The sequence below is a fragment of the Heloderma suspectum genome, chromosome 6 (genome assembly GCF_057233095.1).
Source record: "Heloderma suspectum isolate Gila_16-S chromosome 6, 16-S_ref, whole genome shotgun sequence".
Classification (NCBI taxonomy): domain Eukaryota; kingdom Metazoa; phylum Chordata; class Lepidosauria; order Squamata; family Helodermatidae; genus Heloderma; species Heloderma suspectum.
Window position 1 is genome coordinate 75,805,115 of NC_139463.1, and position 27,502 is coordinate 75,832,616.

Here is a 27,502-nt window from a genome sequence, read left to right on the forward strand (position 1 = left end):
GATGTTTTTGTAATATTGTAAGTCATCCTGTGAAGGCAGCGTGCCCTGTGAGGTGGGTAAAAATCTTTTTTACCCACCTCACAATTCAGTATTGGGTGCAGAAGACTCTGCATCCTGAGAATCTCTGCTTCCATTTAAAAGAGAAAGCAAGTTTCTAACCCTTATGGATGTGAAGATAAGCTTGAATGGGTGTTGGCAATGTCTAATAAACACTCCTAATGACTGGGCAAAGAGGCTCAATTAGATTTCTAATGAGCTGATGGGGGAGCAGAAGCAAGAAAGGAGACTGAATCCCTTTCCATCACTTACTAAAGCAGAATTCATTTTGCAAAGTAAGCAAATATATGCAAATTTGGCTTTTCTTGGAGCAGGTCTTCCCCCCTTTTAAAGCCAGAGTACTTAACAACCCTAGTAACTGTGAAGATGGACAGGGCAAACTGTTACATGGTTCGATGAGAAGATGTGCAAATAACGGCTGCAAAGTCAACGCAAGCAGCAACATGGGTGATGGCGTAGCCGCGCAGGCGAGAGCAGCGAGGGTGCGGAAGCAAGCTGCGATGCCAATGGAGAATGAAGTGTGAGTGTACGTATATAGATACACACACACACACACACACACAGGGATATATTGTGTTACACACATTCAATGTCCATAACTGTAGTGGCCACTGCCACCTGCTGGGATGGGCAAACTGCTACATGGCAACGCAAAGGAGAAAAGTGCACACCCGCAAGGGTGCCCAGACAGGCTTTGGTGAGCTTCTCAAAGTGTCTCTCTGCCAGGGGGGAATGGGGACTCCCACCCTACCGTAACCTCACAGGGTCTCTCCTCGCTGCTTCCCCTGTACCCGGCCCCGCAGCTGCAACCCCTCCACCTCCACTGTTCTCCCCAGTGGTGGGGATCCATTGTACATTCAGGCGAGGGGCTCCCCGGGGCAGGGCGGTTCCCCCACATCACCTCTCCAGAAAGAACTTGAGGGCACGGGCGATGTTCATGCGGTGCCCGACTCGTGTCACGCCCAGGTCAATGAAGTCTTCCTTGGTGAGGGAGGGCAGGTGGGAGCCGTCAATTTCGTTGTCCAGGAACCGGTCGCGGTGCTCCCCGAGCTTCAGGTACTCCAGCCAGTCGGCCACATCGTATTTAGTCCAGAAAGGCAGCGGCTTGGAGCCGAACGCCTTGTCCGTGGCGGGCGGGAGGAAGTGGGTTGGAGACAAGGAGCGGCTGCCCGAAGGGAAGCCGGGGAACGGGTGCTCGCCCCCTGAGGTGGGCGAGCCGCGGAGATCGAAGACGCCTGTGTAGAGGGGCACGGAAGGCAGGATGGGGAGGGAGGAAGGCCTGGGGGCAGGACTAATCTTGTGCTCGCTGGGCAGGGCGGCGGGGCTGGGCGCACGCCGTAGAGCTGGGCGGATGTCGAACTCCACACTTTTGGGGTGCTTGCTGCCCTGGGGGGACTTAGGCCAGTTGTGGAAAAGGCTGCTTACTGGCTTGGAGGAGATCAGTGACGCGGAGGTCTCATCAGGGAGCCTGCCGGAAAAGAGATGAGAGGTGGTTAGTGTCTGCAGTGCTTCCTGCTGGAAGAGAACAGGGTAGGAGTTACTGGAACACATAAGGGCTTCCCTACAGTCCAGTGCCAACCCCTGATGATGTCCTTCTTGGCATACCTCTCACAATCCCTGGACTGTGGGGGTGCGTCTAGACAGAGGATGCCTGGTGCTACCACTGAGAAGGCCTTGTGCAGCTCTCCGTCTTTTCTCTCACTGCAGAAAATCTGTTAAGAATGAAAAGACGGACGTGGCGGAGGGAGAAAGTGAATGGACAACCTCGTCTGGACCCTCCTGTCAAAAACTGTGAAGGGGGCTAGGTGACAGCACCACAAAAGCCTTGTCTGGAAGCACCCCGAAGTTAAAACTACATGTGATGTTCAACTGCATGAATGCTCAGTCATGTAACTGATTATCAGGCACATGAATCCCCCCCCCTTTTTGTAAACCTGAAGCAGATATGGGAAGTTGTAATTTAGATTCAAAGTCGTTAAGTGTGTGTGCACCTCCTTATCTCTTGACCTGCACGTTGTTTTTATCATTAAAACCATCCACACCAATCACCCGTTTTTACCCCATAAGTGAAAAAATCCCAGTAAGGCCAATTCTGATTTAAAAACAAAAATGGCCCACAGGGAAAGAGATAAGTACCCTACTCCCTGAACATCCGAGAACAGATTGCAGCTTCTCTCTGCTGCTTTGGATTCAGAAAGAAAAACACACACACACAGTCAGCAACACAAAAGCCTTGGGGAAAATATTCATATGACAGACCATCATTATGTAGCTTGACTCTCAGCAAAGCCAGGGCCAAAACACTTTTGCATAAGGCAGCAAATTCCCCACCAAAATGAAAGCTGGTGGGTCTCTCTCAACCACCTTGGGAAGAATAGAGAACCAAAGGTTGGCCTTCCCTGGCCTGGTGCCATCCCAGATGTGTTGGACTACAATGGCCATGCTGGCTGGGGATAATGGGGGTTGTACTCCAACACATCTGGAGAACATGAGGCTAGTCTGTGTTGTCATATCTGTAACAGAGCCCTCTTCCCTGCAGTAGGTCTCCACACCTCTATGACTTCCACCTTTTGCTGGTGCCAACTGTTGCTGGCAGTATTCATGGATGGCATGGGAATGGTTCATATGATCAGGAAGATCCATGGGGCAAGCTGTCTCCCAAGCTTAGATATCACAACACAGCCAGAAAGAAAATGCAGAAGGAACATCTCCCATTACAATGTCCACTCCATGGTCCTTCATGAAGATGGGGTGGGTAGTGGGTGGGGATGCCTCTTTTATGGAACAGAAATGATCTCTAGCTTGGAAAAAAGGCAAGTAAAGGGAGACACGATAGAGCTACAAAATTATGCATGGTGGATAGGGAGACATTTTTTTCTCCCTCTCATAATACTGGAACCTGGGGTTACCCCATGAAGCTGATTGGTGGGAGATTCAGGACAGATAAAAGGCAGCACATTCTTCACACAGCACATAGTTAAACTATGGAATTTGGTACCACTAGACGTAGCGATGGCCACCAATTTGGATGGCTTGAAAAGGGGACTGGACAAATTCATGGAGAAGGCTATCAATGGCTACTAGTCCTGATGACTATATGCTATCTCTAGTATCAGAGGCAGTATGCCTATGTACACCAGCTGCTGGAGAACACAGGTGGGAGGGTGCTGTTGCACTCATGCCCTGCTTGTGGGTTCTCAGTCAACAGCTGGTTGGCCACTGTGTGAACAGAATGCTGGACTAGATGGACCCTTGGTCTGATCCAGCAGGGCTCTTCCTATGTTCTTATGATGTGACATAAGTCACATTCTTTCCCCCAGTCACAGGTTCCTTAGGAAGGAGAAGCTTGCTTGCAACACCTACCATTATCCCCCCACCCCATTTGGTTGGCATCACAATGGGTTGCAACAGCCACTTCCACAGCCTTCCCCACCCTGGTGTTCTCCAGATGTGTTGGACTTCAACTTCCATCAGCCCTAGGCGGCATGGCCCATGGCCAGGGATTCTGAAAACTGTAAACCAAAAGGTCTGGAGAGCACCAGGCTGGGGAAGGCTGCGCTAGACACAGGGCTGTGCATAGGGAAAATTCAAACCAAAGGAGAACACATGGCCAAGAAGGAAAAAGAATAAAATCAAGGCTTCAGCAAGCATAACAAAGGGGCAGTGGGTGGGGGACCCTTCTTCTTCTTCCGAAAAAGGAACTCATGTCAGGGATGCCTTGACAATGAGAGATGCGTGAAAGGTGTCCCAGCTTAGAACCGTGCCTGCTACACCTCCATTCTGAAGTCGGGAGGCTTGGCTCTCTCACCATGCCACCTTGCTTGAAGATCTGAATCTTTTATCGAAACCTAGCCTTGAGATTGATGTGACCCTCGGCAGGGGGCAACTCAGGGCCCAGATGTAAATAAAGTCTCCATGCATTTACTCGTTACCATTAAAAACAAAGAACCAAACAGGATTCTTGGAGTGAATGCAAGTCCTTCCAAGTCCGGTTCGTCCCCCTGTGAAGCTTGCAAAATGGCAAAGAGGTCTTTCCCCACATGCAATCAGAGAGTGAACTTGGATCACATGGGACGGACTTGAGGCTCTGCTTCATAATCATGAGCTGCTTTCCTCAACCTAGTGCCCTCCAGATGCTGGACAGCAACTCCCATCATTCCCAGCCACCATGGCTGGGGGGAGGGACCAGGTGGGGAAAGTTGCCCCAAAGGGAGGTCACTTGAAGAAAAGGGGCTCCTTCCGAGATGCACACCGCCAATGGCTCCTTCTCTTTGAGGCAATGCGCTGCCAGGGGAATCCTTTCCCAGCTCATCTCGGGTATTGGCAAGGGGATAAACCACACCAAGTCATCAGCTACAGGTCCCACTGCAAGTCTGTCTCATGCTAGGGAGAGGGCAGATCAAACTGCTTGTGGGGAGGAGACTTACTAGGTAGGCACTGAAAAAAGAAAGTGATAGAGATTGCAGGAAATGGATCCTTGGTCTCCCCCTTCTTTCCTATGGAATTGTTTGTTCTCTTACCGCCGAAGTCCACTATTTCTCCATTCCAGAGCATGTCCTAACTTACCATGCCCCGTTCCTCTTTCTCAAAGAGCTCAGAGGTCATGGCTCTTCTTGCTATAGCCCACTAGACTATGTGTCTTCTCTCTCTCTCTCGGCTCCTTCCCTCCCCAGAAACAAGATTTCCAAATAAAGAGCCCCCCGTCCACCCCCCAAAACGCAGGAGTCCTAACTCCCAGCTGATCTGTCCTACACGCTTAAAGATAAATCGCACTGATGATGCACACTGGGCGTACGATTCCAACCATCCCTTTGCCCGAGCGCATGGCATTGGAGGAGCTGCAGATGTGACAGCAGATGAATGACGAAATGGAGCAAATAAAACTTGGTGATGTGACTGCATTGAATGGAGGGGGGGGGCTGTGGACCCACAGTGCCAAGGCCTTTCTGCGAGCACGTGTGAATATTCCTAGGCACGTGCACACTTTGGTGGCCCTACATCGTGTGGGTAATCTCTGGCCACTTTGGAGGTGCTGAAAGAGAAGCGGGTGGTCTACAGGAGTTGACCTCAACAGGTAGCAGATGAACAAGGCATGGAAGATTCCAGGATACAGAAGCTGGATAGGGGTGTATGTGGAGGACCCCAGAAGAGCAGGTGATGGTAGAAAAGTAGGCATCCCCTAGTTCCTCTCCTAGACAGCCTAAAACTCAAGAGCTCCTCATGTTGTAATGTGCTAGGACCCACGGTTGTCAGGCTGTGTTTGGGGCTGCCTTCCCCAAGCTGGCATCCTCCAGGTGTGTTGGGACTTCAAGTCCCATCATCCCCACTGGAGGGATGATGGGAGTTGAAGTCCAACACATCTGGAGTCCAACACAATTGGAGTTTTATTTGTTCCAGGTTGGTTAAGGCTTCTCAGCAGGGATTCCTCAAGCATAATATCAACCACAGTGGACAAGTTCTGCTTGCTGATAGCTTGTCCCTCGATATCAATCTTTCCCCATACTAATCTTCCCCCCTCGGCTGTAGCCAAGTCCAGGGTGAAGTTTAGAGCACACTCCTTAGCGATATGGGAGATGTATAACCTGTTTTTTAAAAACAGTCAAAGCGCTTAAAAGCAAATATGCGTGTCGGGAATTTCATTGGGGCAGTGGGGGGTGGGTGGGAATGAGATCATTCGTTCCCCCAACACAATTCCCTCCCCTGCAAGCTAATAGCCTTGCTGGGGGGAAAAGACAAGCTAAATACAGGTATCTCTTCCCTGCACCTCCAGCAGGGCTCATGCCAGCTTTGGGGGAAAAGGCATTTTGCTATGGGAAAAACGGCGCGGGGAAAAGGTTCCCTCCCCCTCTCCACGGGTGCTACTGCCCCAATGTAACTGCAGCTGCTTTTAAGCATTTAAACAACATAGGTTGGGAGTTTTGATCATAGGAGTCTGCCACTTCACATGTAGTTTGGTCCTTCTTATCCAAGAGGGAACGACAAGCAGGTAGGCATTGTTGGGCAATTGCTGAGGCCCATATCCCCGAAGGGACCATGGCCATTCTCTGGAGCTTCCTGGCCCTGCAGCGCCCCTTTCCGGTCCCAAAGTCCCCCCCCTCCAAGCATGGGAGACAAGGAGGAGGAACTGGGGCAGCACGTTCCCCTCACGCTCTCCCTCTGGGCAGTTCTGTGTGGATTAGGTGGAGAGGGCAACCTAAACGGGCAGTGAGTGGTGCCTTAGAGAGGAGCTCCCACTGAGGGCACCCTGAAACCCTGAGCTGGCACTGACCCAGTCTCCTGTTCCAGAGCGAACCAAGTGCTCCCTAGTGTTCTGCAAAGGAAGCCCTTCTTCACACAGCACATAGCCAGTGTGGCGTCACGGTTAGAGTGTTAGACTGGGATTCGGGAGATCCAGGTTCTAGTCCCCACTCAGCCATGAAGCTCACTGGATGACTTTGGGCCAGTCACTGGCTCTCAGCCTAACCTACCTCACAGGGTTGTTGTCAGGATAGAATGGAGAGGAAGAGGACCAGGTAACCCGCCTTGGGTTCCTTGCAAGAGGGAAAAAGGTGGGATATCAAAGTAATAATAAATGCAATAATAAAAAATGTACTAGTAATAAATGTAATAATAATAATAGTTAAAATGTGGAATTTGCTACCACAAGATGTAGTACTGGCCAACCACCTGGGCAGCTTTAAAAAGGGATTAGAAAATCCATGGGGGATAAGGTTGTTAATGGCTACCAGCCATAATGGCTATATATTACCCTCTGGTATCAAAGGCACTATACCTCTGTGTACCAGTTGCTGGGGAACATGAGTAGGAAGGTGCTGTTGCACTCAGGTCCGGCTTGTGAGCTTCTGGTTGGCCGCTGTGGGAACAGAATGTTGGACAAGACTGGTCTTTGGTCTGATCCAGCATAGCTCTTGTTATGTTATGTTCTAAAGGGCTCCCTGCAAAAGGAAATGTGAAAACCACTACCCTAGAAAGTATCCCTTTGTCAGAGAAGATCAGCCCCAAGTGGGAAATTTCACCCCTACCCTACACACCTCGAGCACACAGGCCCACAGAACGTGGGTTCCCTTCAGCTCGGTGGGTCAAAATGCCATGCCTGCCTGCTCCAGCAAAGAAGAAAGGTGGCCATTTTCTCAGTCACCATCTTGATCTACATCAGCAATGACACTGAATGGCTCCTGCAGTTACACCGTAAAAGGTCAGGGATGTGTGAGGCATCATATGCACATTGCAAGACCTTCTGGTGTGATGAGAAATTGCCTTGAAAATAAGGAGCCCCCAAAAGGAGTCCACAGCAGAAATGTGCCCATGCTAGATACAGCACACAGTTGTCATATCAAACCATCGTAAGGAGAGGCCTGGGTTGCTACCTCAGAGGCGCCCTCACCTCTTCCACCAGTTTTGTTGATTGGAGCACATGTTATGGGATTCAAATGAATGTTTTAAAAAGTGTGCACCCGACTCTTGAAAGAGTTTTAGCGCACAGGAAACAGACATGAGGGAAAGATCCCTGCCCGTTATCGGCCTGAAGGTATTTTTGCCTGAACGTTTCTGAGCCTGGAGACTATGCGAGACAAGCTGCGTGCACCATGTGCGTGCAAGCTGCGCAATGCGCGCATGGAGAGGTCCTATATACATGCAGGTGTCTTTGTAGCCATGGTGCCATCTTGGATGCAGGTGCACGACTGTGCCACAGGACTGCTGACACATGTGCCTGGAGGAGCGGCTCTGTGTCCTGCGTGCGCCCAAGAGCGAGATGGAGCGGTCAGCATGCACACCCAGCTGGAAGCCAGAGGTGTGGCAAGCGTAGGCACAAGGAGGCATGCGTAGCCCTGTCCGGGCGTGAAGTGTGGAGCGCTCTGCACATGGTGCACCTTTGCCCTCTGCCTGCCGGCACACCAAACAATGTAATGGTGGTAACAAAACAAAACAGAAAAATCATAAAAGAAAAGCAAGCATTGACGGGAGAATGAGAAAAGGAGACAAACCCAACTGAAATACGAGATGCGGCATGCACGGGGCTGGCTTCCACCTTCCTGCTCCTCCTGCTCCTGCTCCAGTCGCCTAGTACCTTTGCCTCTGCAGGGAGCTGGGCCTCTCGGAACCGAAGGACGCCACAGCATCGGGTGGCCGCGACCACGACACCCCGCCCATCTGCTGCAGCTTGGTGCTCAGCTCGCTGATAATGCTGGCCTTCATGGAGGACATGGGGGAGGCCTTGGATTCCTCCCAGGGCAGCGGAGATTTCGGCTGCAGCTCTTTGCCTGGCTCAGCGGCCGCGGGCTGCTGGTGGTAGGGCGGGGCAGGCGTGAGCACAAACATGTTCTCAGTACATGCGGAGACTGAGATGGTGGAGCTGGTGGGAGTGGCCACTGGCAAGCGGCCTGGGAACGGGCGGGAGCGCAGCTTGGCCTGCAGCGGGCTTTTGTCTGTGCCGCCGCCGCCACTGCCGCCCACCCCTCCTCCGCCGCCGCTCCCCCCAAAGGCCTGGCCATCCAAATAGGTGATGTAGGTGTCCAGGAGCTCTGTGCCTTCTCCCGACATGCTGGACAGGGTGGAGACGCTGCTGATGGTCTCCAAGTGGTGGTCGCTGCTGCTCCGACTGTCCACCTCCTCGATCCCCGAGTCGGTCACCGCTTCGGGGGCCTCTGCAGCAGGGATGGCGATGGACGAGACGACAGAAGAGAAGTTGACATGGGGGGCCTCCTTGGTTTCTGCCACTCCTGCTTGGGTCAGGGTGGCCACCTCACTGTCGTAGGACGTCAAGCTGGAAGCGGTGGAGTCCAAGGCGGCAGGGGCAGGGGGAGCCGGGGGAGGGGCCATTACGGGGGGCAGCTCGTTAGCAGCTTTGGGAGGAGACTCAGGTTTATCGAAGCTGTTGGAAAACTCGAGAGGAGGCGGGAGCGGCTCCGTGAAAACAAATTCGTCGTCGACATCGATGGAAGGGGCGGGCGGGGGCAACACCAATAGCGGCAGTCCATTTTCTTCGGCCACGTGCTCCACCGGTGCAGGGGCCACCTCAACCTTCCCCCCCTCGCGCCCCCCCTCCTCCTCCTCCGCTGGGCGGCAGTTCTCTACAAAGCGCACGTGCAGCTCCAGCTTCTCCCCTTCCTCAGGCCGTTTCTCCCAAGGGGCGGCTTTGGCTGAGGTCGGGGGCTGCTGCTCGGGCGAGGGGTGCCGGGGACTCTCCGGCTCTTTCCGAGGCGACACGGGCCGCCGCTGCTGCTGCTGGTGATGTTGCTGTTCCGATGTCCCCCACAGGCGCAGGATGGAGCTGCCGGGGGATTCGGGCATTTTCGGAGCTTCCCCGAACCGGGGAGAGGATGGGCGGGAGTGCCGGTCTTCCCGGCTCTCTTGCTGGGACTGGGACTCCTTTAAAGCCCGCTCACGAGCCACTAACGCCAGCCCCAAGGGGGACCCGGGATCTAAAATCTTGCCTGTCAGCGGGTGAATGAGAGGAGTCGAATGCGACTGGAGCTGCGGCAGGAAACTGGAGCACACAGAGGCGAAGGCGCTGGTGGTGCTCGCGCCGTACATTTTAGTGGCACGAGACGGGAGGTAACCGGAACTGCTCCCGCCGACCCCGCCAAAGCCGGGAGCCATGTTGAGCTGGATGTACGGCTCGCTGGAGAACATGCCTTCGTCGATGGATTTGGAGTGGCGGAGACGGGGCACGGGCGCCTGCTGGGACTCATCATCCGGCTGCTCGGTGGAGAGGAAGAGGGCGGACTTGCGGCGGGCCTCGCTGTACCACTCGCGGTCTCGCCGGGCTGCCCCGACCAAGGCAGCCCCGAACTGACTGGTGAAATCCATGCTGTTGTGGAGCTGGAGGGACGGGACGGGCACCGCTGGCTCCGGCTGGCTCTCCGCCTCCATGCTGCTTCCTTGGCTGCTGCGCCCGCTGCTGCTGGTCGAGGGCGCTTTGATGATGATGGTGGGGATGGGGATGGAGCTCTTCTCCGGTGGCGCGGACGACGTGGGCTGCGAGGAGGACGGGGCCTGCATCTGGGAAGGGGCGGCGCCCTGCTGCTGCCGCTGCTCGTCTTCCACTTTGGTCTGTTTGACCAGGGGACCCTTCCGGCGCATGGGCTTGGTGGGGACATACATGGCGGTGTTGGTAGGCCGGGGGGGTAGGTTGTAGTAGCGGAGGTCGGGGGTGTGGCCCCGCCAGCCACGGGCAGTGGATCCCTCGGCCCCCTGCTCGGACTCTTGACGGTAGAGGGACATCTTGTCGCGGATGCGGGGGGGCAGCTCGTACGGTGGCTCCTGAGGCAGGGAGGCCGAATACAGCCTGGCCTCAGAGCTGGGGTTGAAGGTCGAGCGGGACGAGGGCGTGGCGCGTCCCGAGGCGGAAGGCGAGGCACTGCTGTATGGGGGGTCCGGTGGGGAAGTGGTTGGAGGTGGCGGGATGTCATCAGAACCAGGGACCGAAAGGCTGCGGCTAAACTTCATGGCAGGGGGAGCGAGGTAGGGCTTGTCATCCTCTGCGGCTCCTGGGGAGGGAAGTAATGCTACCATCACTGAATGGTTTTCAGTGGCTAACCCGCCGTTGTCTAACCTAACAGATCTACTTCCTCCTCTTCCCCTCCTGGCTCATCTCCTACATATTTATTCTGATGAGATTTTATCACCCCCCACCCCCACATTTACAGTAACATTATCCCACAGGACATTTATCTTCCCACTGATGGTTATTGCCCTGGGTTATTGCCCCTAAGAGCCAAAAAGGCTATTTTGCAGGAAGCCATCGTGTAACTATCCCTTCAAATGACCAGACTATGATGAGATAACTGTACAGCGCCATGGGTATCACAGTCATGTCACTCTAGATCTCATTCCCTAGAGAATAAGGGCAGGGTAGGCAAACTGGTACCCTCCAGACATTTTGGACTGCATTTCCCACATGTCTCAGCCAATGTGGCCAATGGTCAGGGCTTAGGAGAGTTGTAGTCCAAAGCATCAGGATGGCACCAGCTTGCATAGGGGTCTGGCAGTCCCACCCCCCTCGCTCCAGCCCTAATTGCAGAGTCTGTTTCACTCCCTCCAGGCCCCATCTCACCAATTGATTTCTGGCGGAGCATCATGCCTGCGGGATGACTAGATGGTAAGTATGATGGGCGCTCATAACTGGTCTGGCTAAGACGGTGCTGTTCAAAACTGGGCTGAAAGAAAAGAAAAAAAGAGAGAGAGAGGGAGAAGAAGCCAGAAAACTGGTAAGCAAGACAGCGAGAGCAAATGAAATGACCAAAGTGTGTGCAGACATGACAGTAATAATGAATACTCCTTCTAGTAGCAAGCTCAGGTGGTGAGTGCCAAAGCAAAGGGAACTCACTGAGGAACAAAAGGGAGGTATCAGCATGCTCAAGGGAACCCCAAGGTTTCCAGAAATACCAATTTAAAAAAAAACTAAGGGGACAAGCTCCTCCCAACACCTGAGACAGCTCAGTAAGGATGGGGGATGCTCAGTAGCCATGGAATGTTGAGTGTCAATCTGTGGGCCAGTTTCCACAACATGACAGCCTATTGTGGGTTGATTTACCCCAGAGGAGCTGCGGGGCATGCTCAACATTATTATGTATATGCAAGCCCCAGCTGGGAGTTGACATGGCTTGTCGTGTCATCCGAACCTGGCCACCGGCAGCTCTTTGAGGTTTAAATAGACCCCAAGCATACCATGGGTTAGGCAAGGGTTGTTTAACCCTCAAATAACCCTGCCTGCCCAGGTTTAGATGATAACGACAAGCCCTGGCTGGGGTTTGCATATTCATAATGGTAGACAGCATGTGTTAATGCCTCATGGCGGGCTGTTGTGTTGCCAGATTTTTGTGTGGGAAGAATGGCATGCTGATTTTATCACCCCCCACCCCCACATTTACAGTAACATTATCCCACAGGACATTTATCTTCCCACTGATGGTTATTGCCCCGGGTTATTGCCCCTAAGAGCCAAATAGGGGCAATAACCCTGGAGGGAATGGCTGGCTGAAACCCTAAACAGGAGCACTCCTATTAGGTGGAAGACACTGCAACATTTTGTTACAGGTTCCACTGTAATCAATCATTTATATTGTGCTTTTTGAGTGTTTAAATTAAACAGTTCATATATAGTATCTCAACAATTCTTACAACAAACCTTTAAGGTTTATTATTACTGATTAATAATGACAATAATGACATTTTTATCCTGCCTTTCTTACAAGGAGCTCAAGGGTCTTAGGAAAAGGGGAGCTGCGCAACCTCAAAGTTTGCCTAATTAAGCAAAAAGAAGCTTCCTTCCCCAACTCAATATACTACTTGCTCATACAGAGTCCTTTTATGTACTCTCTGGTAGCCTCCACACTCACCTAGCCTTGGCCATGCTGGCTGGGGACGATGGAAGTTGTAGTCCAGTTCATCTGGAGAGCATTGGGTTGGGGAAGGTTATTTCAGCACATCCCCCCCCACCCCTTGTTTTTGGTTTAGTCATAGCTAGATGCATCTTCCAATGGTGGACAGTTCTCCATCCTACCTCAGAGGAGAAATAGTTCTTGGTGGTGCCCCGGGACTTCCCCAAAGAAGGAAGCCCTCCACTTCCACATCCATCCCCTACATTGATAGTCTGTTGAGCAGCTGCCAGGATCTCATCCAATTTGTCTGCAATGAGGGGGAAGAAGGAGGAGGAAACCAATCACAAAGGGGGCAAGAAGACAGTCATCCCATTACAATTCCCACGAACAGCACCACCCACCCCCTTGACTCATCAGGCTCAGGAAGTGTTCTTCTTGGCTGGTCAGCTGTGAGGCAAAAACAGGATCCATGACTCCCAATTCCTGGTCTCCCTGTGCAGGTCCCGAGACTACACTAAGGGCGAGCTGACTCCAGTCTCATGTAGTCCCTGTATCATTAGAATCCCTGTAGTCCACCAATGTGTTTTATATTTACAGAGAAAGAGTGCGTACGCAAGATCCAGGATAACTCATCTGCGTTAAGTTATCCTAAGTATGCATTCTTACTTAAGGACATCAAGTAGCTTGCAGGATCAGCCCAAGGTCGTATGAACATAGGAAGTTGCCTTATACTTAGTCAGACTCTCGGCCCATCTACCCCAATATTCTCTGCTTCCAAGTGTGGGGAACTCGTGCCCCTTCAGACTACAACTCCCATCATACATGACCACTGGTCATGCTGGCTGGGGCTCTCCCCCCCACCCCATTTTCCCATCCTTAGTCTACTTCAGCCACCCACAACCTGGCACTCGCCAGATGTTTTGGAGTACAGTTCCCATCATTTCCAACCACTGTCCACGCTGGCTGGGAATAATGGGAGTTGCTGTCCAGAGGACACCATGCAGTGGACGGCTGGTCTAAATTATTAGCAGCATGATGAGTCCAGTGGATATTCAATCTCTCTCTTTCGCACATCACCACATCAGCCCTCTGAGGCAGGGAAGCTGAGGCCTGGCCACTAGCCCGAGATCAGCAAACGTGGCCAAGGGGAGATGCAAAATAAGTAACGCTCAGACATTCAGACTGGGAGAAGACTGATGTCACAGCGTCAGAATTAATACATTCGATTGGCTACACCCATAAAGGTGGCCAAATCAATTATTGGAAGCTGTCTTCCCCAACTTGGTGCCTTCCAGACGTTTTGAACTTCAATTCCTATCAGTCCCAGCCAGCATGGCTGATGGCCAGGAATGCTGGGAGTTGTAGTCCAAAACATCTGGAGGGCACCAGGTTCGGGGAAGAGTGGCTTAAAGCATGTATTACAGCAACTAAGAGAGAATTGTGGTAGCTACATAAATTGGTTGTCTTCTGGAAGGCTAATAATTAACAAGGTCCCTGTTGGCTTGTTTTGCGATTAGGCTCCCCACCCTGCCATGCTCTCTCGGAGAACACGGTAGCCCAAATACTGCAAAAAGAAAGGCCAGATTCAGCTATGTAAATTAAGCTGCTTGTGTAATGTTTATTCTGCAACCCTATCCCCCCCCACAAACCTACACCGAAATGGAAGCACTACAAGCACTCTGAAGCAATAGGAGCTTAAGGTACCCAAGAGGAGTGCTATGCTCAGGGAAGGAGAATTTCGTTTTTGCTTGCAAAACATGTGAATGTGCCTCATTTGAAGCCCCAAATGCAAGCGGGAGCATGTGTCCGCCAAAAATATTCAATCACCGTCAAACACGTGCTTGCGTTCATCTTGTTCCCGATTCCCAGTTCAATTTGCGCAAATTTCTTCCACACACTGAATCGGCCCTGCTTTAGTTTATGGAGGAAAGTTGCATAAATTAGGAAATTTGTGAAAAAAAAAGGGGGGGGGGACTTTTGCAATTCTCCCGTTCAATTGCTGCTTGTTTTGCACGAGTTTCCTGTTCATGCACAGCAAGCAGCGATTGCAAATGGGGACGGGCATGAGATGAGCGGCGGGACGATGCTCGGAGAATCCTGGTGACTTCGAACATCGCGCGTTTGCCCTCCCCTACCTACACACCAGTTACTTAATGTTTCCAGCAAGACACCCCTTCCCCAACTTATGGTCAGGGTCCGCAGGGGCATGCTTTTTACTCACTCAAAGCCATCTGATAGACAGTCCGCTTCTTATCAGTGCCCATCGCTGGCTCGTAATCTGCAGAGACGACAGGAGGGGAGGATAACGGGGTTGCGGGGTGGGGTCAGTGATGGTGTGTCAGGGAGGCCCAGTTTGAGGAACTGTGCCCATGGATGTGGGGTGGTGACGGCGATGGATGAGAGCACTGGTGGGGGAGTGCAGAACAGGCTCGGGTAGGAAGCAATGAGAGGCAAGCAGGCGGGCCAGTGTGTGTGGGGTGAGGAATGTGCAACACTCACCTGCTTTCTTCTTCCAGGGGGAGACTGAACGGTGGGAGGGAGATAGCAAGAGGGGAAGAAATTAGCACCTCCACTTGTGAGTGGGTGGGGGACAGGTAGCTAGGAAGGGGACTTGGAACCACCATTACACTGTGGTACTGCCGAAAATGGCATGAAGAAGATGCCTGGGGGTGGTGGTGGAAGAGAAGGAACTGGGGCATCAAGCCATCAACTGCTGCCCACAATTGGGGATGTGGGGCAGGGAACTGTCCTACTCAGGGCTGTGGTCACAGGCAAGCCCATGAAAGGGTCTAGCCCCCTCTGAAATATTCCAAGCTTTAATTAAAACCAAACACCAAACCCCCCCCCCCACCTTGTCACTAACCCTTTTATGGGTGGAGATATAAGGAAAAGCCTGCAGACGGTATTCTACCCAACCACTCGCTAAGCAGTAATACCGTTAAGTAACGCCCCTCAACACAGGAGGATCACCGATAGCACTGAATGGAATTGGGCCATGGATTAAGGTGGGGAAACCTTCCTTAAGTAGTGAGACAACTCATAACAGCACAAAAGGGAGGGTCAGAAAGCCACTGGGTCTCCATTTCTGAGAAAACAGGCAGAGCGTCTGTGTGTAATTCAGCCTATTACTGGGGCAATTTGTGGGTGGGGAGGCCAAGGGAGCAGACACTCACCTTTCTCCACTGATATAGGTCAAAGGTTTGGGAGTCCCAGGCAGCAGTGGGTGGACAAAAAATAAAGAGGATGGAGACAGAACACAAACTGGGAACATGCTGCCCTTGCTCCTTCTATAACAATCCACAAAAATGGGATGTTTACACTTTTCCACCAGTATACATAGTGGGCTGGATCCAGATTTAGCCATACTTAGAATAGACCCCTTGAAATCAGTGGGGTGTACTCATGACTAACTTCAGTCCCATTGATTTCAATGGGCCTACTCTACGAATGACAAAATCTGGACCCAACCTTTCAAAGTCTGCAGCCAACCCAGCCTCCCAGAAAACCCACAATTTGGAATAAAAATAATTATTTGGATGGTGTGAAGTCAAAAAAAATCAAGTGTTATTTAATCTTCTGAATTTATTCCAGCTGCAAAGTAAGGGCTGAGCAGACTTTGACTTGTTTGGGGAATACTGCCCCACAGTATTCCTCAGCCATGACAATGAAATTGGATTTAAAAGAAAAAGACATAAAGGAAAAAAGACTCCAAATTTTGCGCAAAAACTCTTATCTGGCTTCTTATCTGGACTGCTTTTGCTTGCAAAATATTATAGTTTTCAGCATATGATCCCAGTGGCTTCTTGCTGAAAAGCTCAGCCATCATGACTTTGTACATGTGTAGTCCACCTTTTGCTATTTCTGTTGGTATCAGCTTAGCGCCTTGCTTAATAGGCATCGTTGCTCTGAAAAAGGCTGCATGAGCTAGGGTTCCACTGCAGCCAGGAGTAACAGGATCCTGACCGTAGCATGCTAGCTTACCTGCTGTTCCTGTAATTGAAGTTCATGACCCAGGTGTCCTCTACCTTAACTGAATCACAGAGGAGTTGCCCCTGCTGTACTGTGCAAAGCTGGGGAACTCCGGCACCAGCACTACCATCCTTTTGGTGCCAATTTAAGACTTTCCTCTATTCCCAGGCATATGCTGGTGCACAAGGGGCTGTTCAATGCACCTGCACAATTGCTTATGGTTATCAGTGATGTTTTGGTTGTTTTATGGGATGGTTGCATTTTAATAGGTAATTGTTGTAGCTGTTTTAAATTGTGTATGTTTTTATTCCATTGTAAGTCACCTTGTTTCTTTTGGGGGGGGAGAAACGTGTTTAAGAAATGTTAAAAATAATAATAACAATAACAACAACAACAATAATAGCAGCAACTTCCTTACTACGAAGCCAAGGTCAAGCAACCCACAAGGGTACCTTTAAATTGGCGGGAAACATGGCCAAATCCTGAAGCAGGATTTAGGCCATCAAGTCCACCCTCCACCCCCACCCCCGCTCAGTGCAGGAATCCAGTTTAAAGCATCCTTGACAGACAGCTGTCCTGTCTCTGCTTGAATACCTCCTGCAATGGAGAGCCCACCACCTCCCTAGACAACTGGCTCCATTGCCTGACTGCTTTGAAAGTTTTTCCTGATGTTTGACCAAAATCGGCCTTCCTGTAACTGAAGGCTGTTATTTCCTACAGTTTTGTAGGATAGAGAATGGGCTGCAGCCCACTTCTGTATGACAGCCCTTTAGGTACTTCAAAAGTGGTATCATATTCCCCCCTCAGTCTTCTCTTTTCTTGTGGTGCCCTTTGTTTTAAGTAGCTCTACCGAACTGTCTCTTGGGAACATGGCTTTTGTAAGGCTTCATAAGCAAGCTTTGATTAAGTCAAATAGCTAGGAATCCAAAGGAAGTTCTTCTTTCATTCGACAGAGCCAAGCTATTGTATCCTTTGTTTTACCCTATCATGAGTCGGCCTAAAGTTGTTGCTTCTTTGTGCTCCCAATCTGAAGTATAAAACTCCCCTTGGGTCCTTCAATAGTTCACCCTGGGTTTTGCCTAAGATCCCCCAAATTAATGGTTGTATAATGGGAGATGCCAACTTGAGTGCTCCCAACAGGACACCACCCATATTGAGGTCTCTCCAGGATTCACTAGTTTGCACCAGAACTCCCTCTTCATCATGGGTACTGCTGTCACCACAGGCTTCTGAATTCCCAGGGGAGGGAGGCAGGGCATTCACAGGTAACTTGCAGTTGTTCCCTTGGGGGGGTTGATTAACATGTTCTCCACATGAAGGGCTCTCCAGGGACATTTGAGGCCTGCTTGTGTGAGGATACTGATTGTCTGAGCCAGTGTTTGTGCAGGTGGAACTGTACCAACATTCTTCCAGGGCTGGCGTAAGGGAAGGCATCATTGGGCACCTGCCAAGGCCCAAACCTCAGAAGGGGGCTTAGTGCTAATCCCCACAGCACCTTGGCCCTCCTCTTCCTCCTCCTCATTGCTACCTGTTCTGCTGAGGAACACAAGAAGGAGTAGCAGCTTCCACATGCTTTGCCCTCTCTTTCTTGGCAGTAGTGCGGACTGAGCCCAGAGGAAGAGGGCAAGCGAATCAGCAGTGATAGCAGCAGCAAAAAGGTGGGCCCACAGAAGGCCAAAGTCTGGAGCCAGTGCTGAATTCTGCAACTGGAATACTCAGATTCTGCTAAAGAGTAACGCATCACCATCCTTACCCATTTCCTCCAGCTCAGATGTCATGGATTTGGAGCGCAGGGAGATGGCTGGAGGGGGCAGTCGTCTTGTCTGCTGGGGTGCAGCTAGAGTTAAAAAGAAGAAACGGTTCTGGGATCTCGCTAGTTGGGCCAGGCTTGCGTCCCTCAACTTCCATCACCAGCCTTTCCTGCAACCCCTGGCCCCTACTCATGTGTCTTCTACCACAATTCGAATGTAGAGCAGGGGTGGGCAACTCGGGTGGGTGGGTGGTGACTTGCCCCCCAAGCCCAGTGTGGGCTGCACCCCTTGCCTGCAGGAAATGGCCACATGGCCGGATTCCCAGTGATCCTGCTGGGAAACAAGTTGCGTGGTCCCCGCACATGCCCAGGGGGCCTTGCATGCTGTCCATCCCTATACTGGTTTTCTAAGGCTGTCATCCTATAGACACTGATCTGGGAGTAAGGCTCACTGAACTCAGTGGGACTTGCTTCAGATAGACATAGGTTTCCGGAGGATGCAACCAGGCACAGCTTCCTGCAGAGAAAACTCGGGTATCCCAAACCTTTCAGCTTCCAAGAACCGGGGGGAAATACGAAGCTGCCTAACCCAATTTGCCCATCTCGCCCAGCAAAGCTACTTGACCCGTTTCGCTGGAGAAGTCAGAGACTGAACTTTGGACTTTCTGCCTGCAAAGCACAGGCTCTGCCACTGAGTTACTGCCTGACCCAGAGGAAGGACATTTAGCTTCTCAGGCCTACAAGACTCGACTCCTCCCGCTGGCATCCTGCATCTCAAATCCTTCACATGAAAAAGACCCTACTCTCCATCTACAGGAATTACCACCAGTGGTGCCATGAGGGCAGAACGTCAGGGCCCTACTCGACAGAATGAGGGCCCCTGAATGCAGCGGGGCTGACTTACCCCATTTTGAAGGAAAACACATTACCATCAAAAGACCCCCACTCCACACTTTGCAAGGGCTCTAACTGCACCAGCAGGCCTACTCCCTCTCTCAATACACACAAACACTGCAACACTGATTACTGCTCCTGAGTCTTAACCCCAGTCGGTCCTGTTCACCACCTAGAAAATCTCAGGAGTAGAGCCTCCTCATCTGTACCTCCTGGAGACCATGATCCCACCCCAAAGTGACCTCAAAGGGCCCCTCCCCACTCAGAGAACCAGAAGCAGTGTATCCCAGAATGCACTGTGGTACCTTTCTTCCTCATGGCCTCCTCCATCTCCGGGTTTCGCGTTACCATGACAACTTTCACCATCAAGTTGTTGCCCCCCTGTCGAATCATGTTGACAACCTGCCGGTGACCAACCTTCACCACATTCTGTCCATTTACCTGGAGTGAAGGGCTGATGGTTAAGTTGCTGCAGAGGGTAGGTGGGAAGCTGGGGGATGGGGGGTGGGGAAGGACAACCATGACACCACTGTCGTTTCTGAATCTGGCACCCCCCACCATTCTCTCCCCCTACTGCTGCCATGTTTCGATCCGCATATGTTTCTCAGGGGCCTTATAGTATGGAGGTGGGCAACACGACCGCCACAGGCTGCATGCACCCCCCACCGCCCCCAATAACCACTTTTGTGTCTCCCTGCTGCTGCAAAAAACGCAGCAATATACTCAGAAACTTCAGCTGGAGCAGGAAGCAGCCACCAGAGTCCTTGCTGGGGCTAGACCAGCCTTCCCCAACCTGCTGCCCTTCAGATGTTTTGGACTACAACTCCCAGCATTCTGACCACTGGCCATGCTGCCTGGGACTGATGGGAGTTGGGAGTCCAAAGCATCTGCGGGGGGGCACCAGGTTCAGGGAAGGATGGGCTGGACTGCTGGATCAATTTACAGCAATTTTGTACCAGCTGGTCAGTGGCGCACTTCTGGGCCCAGTTCAAAGTGATGGTTTTGGCCTTTAAAGCCTTCTATGGCTGGGTTCCAGGTGATTTGAAAGACTGCCGCCTACACCAGCCTTTGCCAACCTGGTGCCCTGAAAATGTTTTGGACTACAACTCCCATCAGCTCCAGCTAGCATAGCCAATCATCAGGAATGCTGGGAGTTGTCCAAAACATCTGGAGGACACCAGGTTGGGGAAGGCTGGCCTACACCCTTATGAACCTGCTTGTGTGTTAAGATCTTCGGCGGAGGCTGGGACCTTCTCAGTGGTGGCCCCTGCTGTCTGGAACGCCCTCCCAAGAGATATATGGCTGGCTTCATCTGCTGCTGTTTTAATGAGGGTTTAAAAAACTTAGTTGTTTTCTTTGGCTTTTAATAGAAAGGAGGTTTTTTTTATTATTATTATTTAGGCTGCTTTTGTTCCACTTGTTCACATTGGTTGTAAAATTCATTTATGATTTTCATAAATCTTGTTCATAGAATTGTATGTTTTATATTGCAAGTTGCCCTTGGGAAGATGGCCGTCTTGAAAGGTGGCTAAGAAATACATGAAAGAATCATTAAATAATAATAATGATTTTTTAAAAGGCCCTAGAGGAACCCCGAGGAGGCCTCATGCCATTACCTCAATGAGGAAATCCCCCATGCGCAGACCAGCACGCCAAGCCACGCCACCTTCATCCACGGACTCCAGGTACTGTAGGGCAGGGAAGGCAGGGGTGGGTGTGAACTCCTCAATTGGGGTCTGCGCTGTAAAGAGAGAGATGTGTGAAGTGATGCCCCTGGAGCGAAGCACCTGCCAGGGTAGGGAATCGGGGGGGGGGGGAGATGCAGGATCGTGGCTTTGCTTGGCATTTCTGTGACACCTGCTCCCTATGGAACCATGCGAGGAGCTTTTGTTCCAGATCCACAGTCTGTTTCCAAAACCACGCCATGGAGCTTGGAAAGTGTCCATTAAGTCAGTGCCTCTGAGCAGGCGCAAAAACCCCACTTCCCTCCCCTATGTGGCTAAGCCACATTCAGGCCCGGCACATGTATCTGCCATTAAGTCACAGGGCCTCTAGGGTCAAGGGCATACCTTTAGGGTGGATACAAGCCCTGGCACCTTTCATTTTAGAGCTCAGCATAAACCCAGTCTCATTCATGTAACGCAAGCCGGAGACCAAGAGCCAGGCTGATTTTCTGTCCCGGGAAGCCAAATTTGCAACTTGGTGGTAGCACCTGCTCTTGCCGCTAGTTTCCAGCATCCCGCCCCTGCCTCCCCCAGCTTCTGACAAAGGAGAGGTAGCACCAGGGCCGGCATCAAGGGTAGGCATGGTTGGGCACTTGCTAAGGACCCACACCCCACCAGGGGCCACCGACAAGAACCCCCCGGAGTTGCTCCTCCTCTTCACCACTGCGACCTGCTTGTGACCTGCTTGTTCACCCGCCTCTTGCTCTGGCCCTGAGAATGCTAGTGGTGAGAAGGAGGAGCAGCGGATGCCACGGCCCGCTTGCCCCCTGGCTCTCTGCCTGTCAAGGGCTCTCAAAAATTTGGATCTGGCACCGGGTGGCACTGTTCCCTTGGGCGCATTCTTCCTTCTATGAACTTTCCCTATGTCGAACTTCTGACCATCCTAACAGAAGGACAGTCACCACAGGTTAAGGACTAGCTAATCTTCATTAACCCATTTTGAGGACACACCAACAGAAGAAAGCTGAGGAAGCTGGTGGGCAGGCAGTGACCACCTGGCTTCCTTTGAGACCCAGCCCCAAATGGCTAGAGATGGCCCTAGTCTCCACAGATGACACTAACTCGCCCCCTCTCACCCTTGGCCCCTCTTAGCACAAAGCCAAATCCTTCGTTGTCCTTCTTCTGCAGCAGCACTGTCTTCTCTTTAATGATGTAGTCACTACAAAGGAAAGAGACGATAGGACAGTTAGCGACGTTTCAAAGGGAATTCCTGATTCAGACTTTCTCTCCCAATGTACAGAGAATAACCAGAGCATAATCCCACTGCTCCCGCGTTACTCACACGGCCAACACAGCACCATTCATGCAGGGATTCCATGGTGTGCCAAGTCTGCACAATTTGCAGGCTCCAAATTTCTCCCTCTCTCCCTCCCGTGTGCAAGGCTCTGATACTGCAAACACAGCACACACAACACGCTGTAACAACTGGACAAGGCAACACACGGCCAGGGCTCTGAAAGGGCATGCAGACAGCACTGCAACTTTGTACAGCTTCCTTCTGTACTAGGCTCTAGTGCTGCAAAGGAAAGCAAAAACCCTCCCTGCTACGCAGGACTCAGGCCTGGGAGTCGAGAAGACACTGCACAAGCTCTGAGGCTAGCAGCATACTCTCACTGCAACAAACAGAGGACAGTGCGCGGGGTAAACACTGAGGAAAGCCCTGCACAACGTTCACTACCAAAGCACAAACCTCCCGCTGCAAATGTATTATATACCACATGGGGCTCTCCCACTGCAAATCTCGTGCACAGGAACTCAGGATGGCTAATAGAGAAAGCACTGAACATACATGCCAAATATGGTGGCCACTGCACAGATTTTGTTACAAGCAGTGAAAGGAAATAGAGTTTGTTGCACTGGGTAACACAGTTCTGCAACACACAGTATGCTGTGCGTGATCACTGGCACTGCACCAGACAGGTTATGCAGAACAAACTGCACAGGCTCCAGCGCCCACGGCTTCAGAACCGCATGTGCAAATACAGAGCCTACTGCAAATATATACTAGCACTGCTGATATAAAACACACTATTCAGACCCCTCTCCCCCAACCACCAATATAGCAGAAGCAAGCCACAATGCAAGCAGTCCAAGCAGCCACTCACTCTGGCTGCAAATACAGCATTTACACACACTGCACAGGCCTCCTGCACTGCAAATACAGCCACCACCTTCTAGCGCTCCCCAAACTACCAATGCAATGCCTGCTGTCCATGGCAAAATAACTGCAAGCGTAGTAAGAACAGAACAAACTCGAAAATGAAGTTAACTTTACAGGACAAAAGTTTTCTGCAGGCTTCACTGTGCAATCTAGGCTGACCCCCCCCCCCCCATCCCCAGTTCACTGCACACAACAAACTGACACGGAAAAGGGCAGCAGATGCAAGTTGTAGGTCTGGCAATCCTACAGTTCTGGTCATGAACCACAAACACTGCCACGAAAGCTGCCCTGACATCAGTCTGCAAAGTCCCCAAATGGTACTTCCACCAATATGAATCCCAGCTTCTGGTTACATTGCGCATGCCATGTCATGAGGCCTGCAAAACGTACACACAGCAGTACTGACACTAGGCCCACGTGTCACCCACTGAACCAAATGCCATCTGCCAAGGGCTTGAGCAACCCTCTCTTTTTGCTGGGACTGCAGAAACAGGAAGGTCATCCAGCAGGTCACACCAAACACATGACTGATGGGTGGCACTTGGCCTGGTGGATCGCAAGCAGCACAGCCTGCCCTATACAACCTTTACTTGAACATGTTACAAGGCAGACCCTTTGTACACAATGTAGACCCAAGAGTGTGTTTGCGAGGAAGAGGAGCATACACCCTTCTTACTTGATGCAGTTGACAGGCTTGGGCAACCTGTGGTCCTCCAGATGTTGCTGGACTACAACTCCCAGCATTCCTGGCAGGGGCCAATGGGAAATGAAGTCCAACAACATCTGGAGGGCCACAGGTTTCCCCATCCCTGCTGTAAGAGATGTGCTCTTTGTAACACATTTTTGACTGACCAAGGAAACAAGACGTGCAGGAAATACACAGTGCACAGAAAGGTGTGATCCTGCCATGTGCAGATAGCAACTCTTTCAGCAGAAGGTGATTTGATTTCCTGTAGTCAGAGCACACTCAGGTAGCAGCTGTGCTAGATGGATAGATGCCACCCCACATGACAGCATAGCTCACCATAGCGCATGAATGAACACTACAGATGTTAATGACTGTAACTCCCATCATCCCTAGGGCTGATGGGAGTTGCAGTCCAAAATCTGAAGGGCCACAAGTTCCCCATACTTACCATAAAGTGCCCTCAAACCTTACATGAAGCCAGCCCATACCCAATAAACAGCGATGCTCAGCCCCCAAACATTTTCAAAATATCTGTGGCACAAGCAAAACAGCACATGAACTCTAGTCCACACAGGTCTCCTTATATGAGGCACTGGACAGGACATCCCCGGGGAACAACAGAGACAGAAAGGACTGCCAGGCATTCTTTTCATGTCTGACACTTTGCCCTTCCACAAAACACAGAGGCAAAGGCAATGCCACCTTTCAGCGGCTCTGGGTTAGAACTAACTTGGGAGGTTCTGGTGATCTACACAGAACCAACCAGTGCAGAGCAACAAGGGTGAAGAGGCATATCCCACTTGCTTCATGTCCCCGTCTTCTAGCGGGGATGGTGGGGAAGCTGTGGACTTCCAGATGTTGTGGACTACAACTCCCATCACCCCGACCATTAGTCATACTGGCTGGGGCTGATAGAGACCAACAGCATGTGGAGGAACACCACAACCCCAGCCCCCATTCTAGAGGATGGAGACTTATCACAAGGCTAAAACATGATGGGGGGGCACAACATTGCTTAAACATAAATACATCTTTCCTACCACTAGTATTTTGGGCACACAAGCACAGCATCCTAAGGTAGCAAACTGCAATTGATGGACCAGCTGTTCCATTCTGAGGGAATCATATCTCTATGTTTGCTACACAAGCCCATAGCTGATCAAGGTTTTGGAAACATCCTGGTTTGGTTCCTAACCACGAAGGCCCCAAATACAGGTAGAACTCAACCAGCCTCACATAGCTGCAGTTTTCAACCCTGCAATGTAACCGTAAAGGGATTTGGATCCTCAAAATCCTAATTAAAGGGGAAAAGTGGATGCCTTATTCCCATATATGCAGAGGTGGGCTTACTATTCAAGGGATAACATGCATGTACTGCAAATCTGAGCAGCTGCGGAAGCATATATGCCATGCTCAAACATTCAGAACCTGATGGCACACACGTATCAGCAAAGACAGTAACTTGTATGTGCACAAGAAGCCATGCTTATGTACATACACTTGACCATGTACATTTGGACATCAATTCACATGGCCCAACATGCAACTATACAAATCTTCACATTAATAGATGGGGGGGGGGGAAATAATCACGTTTAGAACATAGACACATGCACAAACCTATGTTCAGTTATTGTCTGCATGCAATGAAGTGTCACAAAGACATACAACTGCACATGTACACCAATAGTTCACATGCTTCAAATACCTATCCCACCACAGGTAAGTACATAACCAGCTTTATACAACAAATATACACAAGACTCAATACAGATAAAACTGTACACAGGCACAACACACAAACATGAAAGCCTTCCCTGCAAATACATGTTGCCACAACTGGCGTTTGGGCACACTTGTGTACTCAACGGAAAGGAGTGTCTTAATTTATTTATAATTTATTTATTACGTTTATATCACGCCTTTTTTCCTCCTTAAGGAACCCAAGGCGGCGTACATAATCCTCCTCCTCTCCATTTATCCTCACAACAACCCTGTGAGGTAGGTTGGGCTGAGAGTCTGCGACTGGCCCAAAGCCACCCAGTGAGCTTCCATGGCCAAGTGGGGACTAGAACTCAGATCTCCCAAATCCCAGGCCAACACTCTAGCCACTACTCCATGCTGGCTTCAGTGTGTCTGCAGACGTTAGCACATCATGCTCCACAGGCTTGCAGCTCAGGCTCCAAAGTTCTGCCATGAAGGATAAATCACACTATAATCCACAGCACATGTGTGTCATTCACCAGCACAAAAATATGTATGCATAGACAGACACAACACACATATACCACAGAGAGGCACATGCATACGTACATATACAATAGGTTCCCTTCCTAGAACTCCTGAGCCACCATCATAATTTCAGAGTACAATACAGTTGAGACAAAAGCATTAATCAACAGCGAAGCTGTATGCAGAGGAGATGGCACCCATGCATGCCCAACCACAGCCACACACCCACAGATGTGCACACACACATCCAGACCTCATGGACACATACGCATGCATGGCCGCTCCACGGCACACGCGCAGAGCTGACACCCATGTCGCTCCCCCCCTTGAGAGTCAAACTGCTGTGCATACCCCTCTAAGAGCCCTTCCCACACGGCACCAGTCCTGTGCTCAGATATCTAAGCAGTCTTAAGACGCGTACACACAGCACTCCCCGACCTGTATGCAGATGCATCTATACACACACACACACACAGCCTCACTGACGCACACCGGAACACACGCGCAAAGCCCTCTCGAAAACAGACACACACCTCTCCACAAGAGGCATGTTCATCCCCTCCACAGCAGGCGAGAGCGCGCAAAGGCGCGCGCAGAGCGCTCGCGTACCTAATCTCTCTGGCAAGCACCTTCAGCCCATCACACACCGCCAGCATCGCCAGCTCCCCTCCCCCGCACCCCGCGGGGCTCCCACTCGCCATCCCCCCGTCCGAGCGGGAGCGCGCAGGCTGAATGGCTGGATGCATGGGGGGGGGGGCGTAGTGCGGGGAGGGCACGAGCTGCGAGCCGGCAGCGCTGGCTGGCTGGCTGAGCGGCTGCATGAATGGCGGGCGGGCGCGCGGGCGTGAATGGGCTGCGGAGGGCGGGCGGCGCGAGGCGAACGGATGAATGGGGCGCCGGCGAGGGGCGGGGGGCGCACGAGGCATGAATGGGGGCCGGCTCCGAGGGGCTGGGGCAGGCGGCGGCCGTGCGCCTGCCGGCTGCTGCTCGTCCTCCTCTTCCGATCGTACCTGTAGATGTACCAGACGCTCCGGCGCCGGGGCCCCAGGGCCGGCCAGCTGGAGGACAGGGCCGGCTGCTGCTGCTGGCTCCCGCCGCCGCCGCCGTCGTAGTGGGCCATGGCTCCGCCGCCGCCGATCGCGGGCTCCCAGCCGCCGCCGCTGCCGCCGCCGCGGGGCCCAGCCACATTCTAGGGGCGCGCGGTGGGATGGGGAGGCGGGCGGGGGGCGCGGCAGCGGCGGCGGCGGCAGCAGCAGCGGCGGCGGCAGGGCTGCACCATACTCACATCATGGCACCGCGGGGAGAGGAGGAGGAGGACGACGACGACGACGACGAGGAGCAGCAGGCGAGCAGGCAGGCAGGCCGACCGGCCTTGTTCATTGGCAGCGGGAGCCGAGTCCAACGCCGCCGTCGGAGCGAGCGGGAGAGCGCACGCCGACCAGCCGGCACGCTTGCTTAACCCCTTGCGCGCACCGGAGTACCCGGCGATGCCGCGGCACTGCGGGCGGGCGCGCGGGCGGGCGGGCAGGCCGGCTGGCCCGACTGGCTCAGCCCTCGCTCGTGGCAAGCGCGCGCGGGCCTCTGAGCATGTGCCGAGCGCCTCGCTCACGGAGTTGCCGCAAACTGCGCGCGCGCGCCTGCGTCCGCCCCGCACAGCGGAAGCACAAACTTCCCGGAGTTCCTTCGTGAAAATAGATATTGCAA

At 52.1% G+C, this 27,502-nt stretch overlaps 1 protein-coding gene across 1 annotated transcript; it reads right to left on the reverse strand.

Moving 5' to 3' along the window:
- Positions 1 to 302: 302 nt before the first annotated feature.
- SHANK1 (SH3 and multiple ankyrin repeat domains 1) lies at positions 303 to 27,358 on the reverse strand. Its single transcript, XM_084808305.1, has 11 exons — positions 26,809 to 27,358; positions 21,794 to 21,876; positions 20,610 to 20,734; positions 19,299 to 19,434; positions 18,103 to 18,186; positions 14,602 to 14,658; positions 12,563 to 12,687; positions 11,114 to 11,216; positions 8,048 to 10,547; positions 1,663 to 1,769; positions 303 to 1,525 (listed from the first exon to the last, which is right to left on the reverse strand). Exons 1-9 carry the CDS (start codon positions 26,916 to 26,918, stop codon positions 8,119 to 8,121), a joined length of 3,252 nt encoding a protein of 1,083 aa, XP_084664431.1. The 5' UTR covers positions 26,919 to 27,358; the 3' UTR covers positions 303 to 1,525; positions 1,663 to 1,769; positions 8,048 to 8,118.
- Between the last annotated feature and the right edge of the window lie 144 nt (positions 27,359 to 27,502).

Excerpts from the sequence above, each read along its gene's own strand:
- SHANK1 (XM_084808305.1), bottom strand. The coding sequence starts at position 26,918 with ATGGCCCACTACGACGGCGGCGGCGGCGGGAGCCAGCAGCAGCAGCCG. Across the intron at positions 20,735-21,793 it reads TGTGCTAAGAGGGGCCAAGG|CGCAGACCCCAATTGAGGAG; the intron begins GTGAGAGGGGGC and ends CTCTCTTTACAG. Across the intron at positions 19,435-20,609 it reads TGGGGGATTTCCTCATTGAG|GTAAATGGACAGAATGTGGT; the intron begins GTAATGGCATGA and ends CCTTCACTCCAG.